This window comes from Chiloscyllium plagiosum, chromosome 38, assembly GCF_004010195.1.
Source record: "Chiloscyllium plagiosum isolate BGI_BamShark_2017 chromosome 38, ASM401019v2, whole genome shotgun sequence".
Taxonomy (NCBI): Eukaryota; Metazoa; Chordata; class Chondrichthyes; order Orectolobiformes; family Hemiscylliidae; genus Chiloscyllium; species Chiloscyllium plagiosum.
In genome coordinates, this window is record NC_057747.1 from 1,684,189 (window position 1) to 1,691,589 (window position 7,401).

The 7,401-nt window shown below is 42.8% G+C and overlaps 1 protein-coding gene across 1 annotated transcript in view; it reads right to left on the bottom strand.

Annotated features, from left to right (window-relative positions):
* Nucleotides 1–7,401, bottom strand: part of tm9sf3 (transmembrane 9 superfamily member 3) — a 153,997-nt gene that overhangs the window by 66,405 nt on the left and 80,191 nt on the right. The window contains exon 8 of the mRNA XM_043678647.1: nt 2,320–2,414. Coding sequence (XP_043534582.1) covers nt 2,320–2,414 — 95 coding nt within the window. The remainder of the gene's footprint in view (nt 1–2,319; nt 2,415–7,401) is intronic.

Below are 7,401 nucleotides of genomic sequence, written 5' to 3' on the forward strand. Positions count from 1 at the left end.
AGAGCGAGAGAGCGAGAGAGCGAGAGAGCGAGAGAGCGAGAGAGCGAGAGAGCGAGAGAGCGAGAGAGCGAGAGAGCGAGAGAGCGAGAGCGAGAGCGAGAGAGAGCGAGAGCGAGAGCGAGAGAGAGCGAGAGAGCGAGAGAGCGAGAGAGCGAGAGAGCGAGAGAGCGAGAGCGCGAGAGAGCGAGAGAGCGAGAGAGCGAGAGAGCGAGAGAGCGAGAGAGCGAGAGAGCGAGAGAGCGAGAGAGCGAGAGAGCGAGAGAGCGAGAGAGCGAGAGCACACAAGAGACAGCACGTGAATGTGCGCACGTGAGTGCATGAGTGTGTGTGTGTGTTTGCTTGTGTGAACGCTTGGTAAAGTGTGGGAGAGGGTGTGGTGGAGTATCGGCCTGTGAGAGGGTGTCTGCATAAGTGAAAGTGTGGGGTGTGTGTATGAGAGAGAGTCTGCGTACGTGTGCACATATGTAGGGTGTGTGCGCGCATGTGTGAATGTGTGCGCGTGCGTGACAGCGTGTATAGCGTAATGGGGTCACCTGTTGTTGTGACATGAACACAAGATCCTGGTTGAGGCCACCCTCATGGGGACCACACACACACTTTACCAAGCTTTCACACTCTCTCTCTCATGTGCATACACACACACTTTCAAGTCTATGGGGCAAATTTGTATCTGCAGAATTATATTTGCTCAAAAAATGCTCAATCTGCAGACAGGACAAAGTGAGGAGGATTCCTATTGAAGAGCTTATGCCTAAAACTTAGATTCTCCTACTCCTCGGATGATGCCTGTCCTGCTGTGCTTTTCCAGCACCATACTCTCAACTCAATTCGCAGGCTGTCAATACATGTAATATTTAGTAAATTCCACTTTGGAAATAGAACCAGTCTGACTCAAGATTGGGTACAGACAGACTCTGACCTCAGACCTTTAATGCAGTGTCTGAGCTGAGAAGTCACCTTTTGTTATAAAGCCTTAAGGTATAAGTATGCTCAGCAAGCTAATTTACATACTTAACAACCTGAGCTACAAATCTTCTCAAAAATTGCTAACCTTAAGTTATCACGAGAAGGTGACTTAAAAGACGTTCTGAGATTTACATATTAATGAGCTGAAACCTGCATTCTAAAAAATGAAAGGCTTAACAATCCAGGTTTGTTCACTGTAATCACTGTATGACACTAATCTTTTGTTACAAATTCTGTGTCTTATGATCTTATACTCCACAACCATCTGATAAAAGAGGAGCACTCGGAAAGCTAGTGCTTCCAAACAAACCTGTTGAGCTATAACTTGGTATTGTGCGACTCTTAACTATGTTCTAGAGGGGTCAACGTAGAATGTTGACTATCAAGAATTCCTAATCTCTTAACTTCACTCAGTTATTTCAACAAGCTATGGAATATTTATGTACCTAAATATTTATTTTCTGTCACTGTTACACCCAGCTATTTCACTCAATTCTTCATGCATTTACTAATCTCTCTCTCTTCAGCATTAACGCTCCCTCCTGGCACTCTGTCAATCACCAGGTTTGAATAAAACGGATTTAGCCATTGAATTAGAGAAAAATTTCAAAACATTCTGATGATATCAAAGTTGGAGGTGTGACAAACAGTGAGGATGATGCCAATTGAGGACCTGAATACAAAAGCAGGGAAGTTCTGTTGGACATTCATTAAGCTAAAGAATTGCATCCAGTTCTGGTTGCTAATTCAAGGAAGGACCTGATGAGGGTCAGGAGGGTTCAGAAGACACTTAAACCCAGCTAAAAAGCAACACAAAGTTGAAGCTTTTCCTAATGCACTCAGCAGGACTGGGACAAGAAACCAACTTGGAAGGAAACACTGATTTCCACAGCCCAGTAAGATTAGTTTGACTGTGGCTGACATTGAGAAGCAATCTGTCAACTGTCACATATTTCTGCTTTACTGTATGTATTATAGATGAATTATTTATTCTAGTTAATTCCTTTAGTTTAATATTGGAATGCACACAAATGCAGCTGACTACATCACTGTGGTTGGCCTGTGCACCCTAAAGATACTGAACAGAAAGGTTAATCTTCTGCTGCTTTCCAGTAAACCCTGCCAGCTGATCAATGGTCATCTGTCTCCCTTTGCTATATTCCCTTCTCACACATCACATCACCATTTCATGCCGTTCCCCAAGGTCATAGAGCACTGTGACATTCAGCAGTCAGTTTCATAGATCAATTCTGCACACTGGCAAAACACCCAGAACATGACAAATCAGCTATTACACTGAACCCTACCGCAAGAAATCAAAGTACAAAATACACAATGAAATGCACAAAATACCTCCTTGTCGTGCATAGAGGCTCCCTCCAAAGTAACCATTTAGTGGAGATGTCGCCGCAAACACAAATATGGCCGTACTTAGCATAGATCCTCTCCTGGAAAAATAGGAAAACAGAAAGAAGGTCATGCCTAAAAATTCAATAGCACTTTCATAGGTAGTTCATAGACACTCAATACAGAAACTGAGAATTTCTCTCTTGCTTGAAGCCAAAATAGTCCAGTTCTACAGAAACAAGTAGTCCAACTTACTTTAAACAGTATACCATAGGAAATCTTTGTGATTAAACTCAGCAAATCTGAATTCCTAACAGAAACATTAGTTTGTGACAAAGTAGGCAACACAAATCACATAAGATGTGAGGTCATGGCTTTAGCAAATATTAAAATGCCATGACTTGCTGCTAAGTGTATCAATGATGACACAAACCTTATTAGTTCTTTAAGAACCAAACAGGTGGATGAGGGTAAAGCAGTTGATGTGGTGTATATGGATTCCAGTAAAGCGTTTGATAAGGTTCCCCAAGGTGGGCTATTGCATAAAATACTGAGGCATGGGATTGAGGGTGATTTAGTGGTTTGGATCAGAAATTGGCTAGCTGAAAGAAGACAGAGGATGGTCGTTGATGGGAAATGTTCATCCTGGAATTCAGTTACTAATGGTGTACCACAAGGATCTGTTTTGGGGCCACTGCAGTTTGAAATTTTTATATATGACCTTGATGAGGGCGTAGAAGGATGGGTTAGTAAATTTGTGGATGACACTAAGGTTGGTGGAGTTGTGGATAGTGCTGAAGGATGTTGTGGGTTACAGAGGGTCATAGATAAGCTGCAGAGCTGGGCTGACAGGTGGAAATGGAGTTTAATGTGGAAAAGAGAGAGGTGATTCACTTTGGAAGGATTAACAGGAATAGAGAGTACTGGCTAATGGTACGATTCTTGCTAGTGTAGATGAACAGAGATCTTGGTGTCCATGTACATAGATCCCTGAAAGTTGCCACCCAGGTTGATAGGGTTGTTAAGGCAGCATACAGTGTGTTAGCTTCTACTGGTAGAATTTTGGAGCAATGTGGCCATGCAGCAGCTGTATACAACTCTGGTCCAGCTGCACTAAGAGTATTTCGTACAGTTCTGATCACCACATTATAGGAAGGATGTGGAAGCTTTGGAAAGGGTTCAGAGGAAATTTAGATTAGATTCCCTACAGTGTGGAAACAGACCCTTCGGTGGCCAATTCACCTAACCTGCACATCTTTGGACTGTGGGAGGCAACCGGAGCACCCAGAGGAAACCCACGCAGACATGGGAAGAATGTGCAAACTCCACACAGACAGTCGCCCGAGGCTGGAATTGAACCTGGGACCTTGGTGCTATGAGGCAGCAGTGCTAACCACTGAGCCACCGTGCCACCAGGATGTTGCCTGGTATGGAGGGAAGGTCTTATGAGGAAAGGCCAGGGGACTTGAGGCTGTTTCCATTAGAGAGAAGAACGTTAATTGACACATAAGATAATCAGAGGGTTTGATAGGGTGTACAGTGAGAGCCTTTCTCCTCTGATGTTGATGATTAGCATGAGGGGGCATAGCTATAAATTGAGGGCTGACAGACATCGGACAGATGTCAGAGGTAGTTTATTTATGCAGAGAGTAGAAGGGGCGTGGAATGCACTGCCTGCAACAGTAGTAGACTCACCAACTTTAAGGGCATTTAAATGGTCATTGGATAAACATATGGATAAGAATGGAACAGTGTAGGATAAATAGTCTTCAGATTGGTTGCACAGGCCAGCTCAACAGAGGGCTGAAAGGCCTATATTGCGCTGTAATGCTTTATGTCGTACCAAACATGACAAAATTAAACTAATCCCTTTTGCTTGCCCTTGGTCTATATCTCTCTATTCCTTGCTTATTCATGTACTTATCTAAAAGTCGCTTAAACACTCCTATCGTATCTGCCACCACCACCACCCCTGTCAGTGCATTCCAGACTTCTATCTCTCTCTGGGTACACATCTCCTCCTATCTCACATTTGCCCTTCTCACCTTAAATGCATGCCCCTAGTTTTGGACATTCCAACTCTGGAAAAAAGATTCTTACCATAAACCCTATCCATGCACCTTAATTTTACAGACTTCTTTCAAGTCTCCCCTCAGCCTCTGCCACTCTAGAGAAAACAACACGAGTTTTTCTAGCCTCTCATTATAGCTCATAGCCTCTAATCCAGGCAGCAACTCTTCTGCCCTCCCCAAAGCCTCAACACCTTTCATTCAGAACTGAATTAAATACTCTAAGTATAGCCTAACCAAAATCTTATAAAGCTGCAACATGACATCCTGACTCCTGTACTCAATTCCCTGAACAATTACGGCAAGCTTGACATATGTCTTCTTTATTACCCTGTCTACTTTTGTGGCCACTTTCAGGGGGGTATGGACTTGAACCCAAGATTCGTTTGCACTTCAATGCTGTTCAGGGTTCTGCTATTAACTGTATGTTTTCCTTAATGTGTGACAAAGTTGCTCCTTTAACAAGGTTATGCAGTCCTTGGCTTCTTTTTTTGAGAGGTCGTAAACGACGCAGACTCTGAAAGGTCTGGAGGTGGAGGGTTTTAGGGCCAAGTTGATAATACCTAACAGAGCCTGCCTCAGGCAGAAGGCTTTCAAGTTTATAAAAAACACATGCACAACAAAAGGGGTGTGGCCTGTTCTCCCAGCTCAGCTTTTCTCTTCTTTGCTTTTTAGCAGTACAGGTATTCCCCCGCTTTTCGCAAGTTTGCTTTATGCCATTTCGCTTTTACGAAAGACCCACATTAGTCCTTGGTTTCGCTAACCAAAAGAAATCTAAAGAGTATTTTCGCTTTTACGAAGAAAGACAAGAAGTGAAAACGGTGTTCAGCATTTGTTTTGCAGCGAACCATTATAGAGGCAGCGCGCACCCTGAGCAGTGAGAGTGGCGCTGCCAAGCTCCTTTTCCAGAATTGTTAATATAGATGACCCTCTTCCTCGCTCTCCAACATCCCAGTCTCCTGTATGTCTCACCAACAACAACTCAGCTTAACATACCATCACCACCACTTCTTAGCCTTCAGAGTGCTCGCTGTCTTCCCGATTCTGGTCAGTGAAACAGCATTGTACATACATTATTTCTACTTAATATAGTCTGTGTATTTATCATACCATTCCTGCTTTTAACGTATGTTTGTGTTATTTGGTAGGTTAGTTTTTGGGTCTGGGAACGCTCAAAATGTTTTCCCATATAAATTAATGGTAATTGCTTCTTCGCTGTACACTATTTTGGCTTACGAAAGGTTTCATAGGAACGCTTTACTTTCAGATAGCAGGGGTTACCTGTTGTGTGTAGAAATGCTGCTAGATCCACAGAAGCAGGTCCAAGCTGGTACTCTCTCTCTGACTTCTTTCCTGTAAGAACTTGTGTTTGTTTTACCTTTTATGCCAAAGGGTGTTTATGGGGATTGTTGCAAGTAGTTGGAACAGCATCATTAAATTTAGATAGTCTGCTGGGTTTTCGGATAGGATAAATTATTTGGCATTCTGGATTTCTGTTTTGTGTTTCATTCAGTAATCCTGTAAATAAATTCTGTTTTTTTTAAAAAAAAAGTGGCTTGACCAGCTGATTCTGTCCTGGAATATCCACTTTACACCTGCTTAAAACAACCAGTAAAGTTAGGGTCTGGGCTACCTTCTTGAAATGTTTTGAGGGATCTGACCGGGTCTGTAACAAATGCTTGATCTCCCAAAGTGCAGCACCTCAACATACCCAGATTAAACTCCATCTGCCAGTTCTCTGGCCGTATCTGCAACTGATCTATATCCCACTGTATCCTTTAACAACCTTCCAGACTGTCCACAACTCTAACAATTATTGTATCGTCTGCAAATTTACTAATCCACCCATCTGCACTTTGTCATATATATAAACGACTTGGATCAAACAGCAACGGTCCCAGCACAGATCCCTATGGAACATGTTAAGCAGGTGGCCTTAAGTGCAACCTTAAAGACAGTCTGAAAACTGTGTCTCAGTTACTTCCACAGTTGAAATTTTTTAAAAATTTAGTTTCTCCATATCTTTCTGATGATACTAGGAACACCTCACTCAAGAGAATATTTCTCACCTGAAAAGGCTTAGAATGAGTGTTGCAGGTTGGTGAGGTACACGTGCTATTACAACTAAGCCGGATCACATTCTCACCTAATGTGCTTGTTTGAAAGTGTGCGCTTATGCAGATAGTAGATAGTAATCAAGGACAGTAATCCTGGCCAAAATTTTAGTTCTCCAAGCCAGAGAACTGATGCTATTTGATACAACCTGAAGATTGATCGGAATACAAGGTTCAGTTGTATTCATATGTGCTAATGTTGCCCTCTGTTGGAGGATACCAGTAGCAATATTGGAGAACAAATAGCCTCTAATATTGTTCCTGAGAAACTTGTTAAAAATGCAGCTTGACACCAGGAAAGTGAAATTACATCTCACCAGCTTTCATGTCCACACAAAAGTGAGGTGGGAGGTAGAGTGTGGAAGTTTGCACAAAAACGTCAGAGGCAAAATTGTGAAAGCTGACAGTGTGTAACAACAGAGCAGACAATTCAGACACTCGAACCTGCTCCATCAGTTAATACCATCACGGTAAATCTCACTTGGCCTCAATTCCATTTTCTTGCTCACTCTCATTAACCCTTCAACCCGTCACCAATTTAAAAATCTATAATCTCTTTAAATCTACTCAATGTCCCAGCAACCATCATGGGCTCAACATTTTGAGAGAAGTAATTTCTCCTCACATTTGTTTAAAAACTGCCACCCCTTATCCTAAAACTATGATCTCTTGTTCTAAACTGCCTCATAACAGGAAACAGCTGGAAATGTGTTGCTGGAAAAGCGCAGCAAGTCAGGCAGCATCCAGGGAACAGGAGAATCGACGTTTCGGGCATAAGCCCTTCTTCAGGCTTATGCCCGAAAAGTCGATTGTCCTGTTCCCTGGATGCTGCCTGACCTGCTGCGCTTTTCCAGCAACACATTTCCAGCTCTGATCTCCAGCATCTGCAGACCTCACTTTCTCCA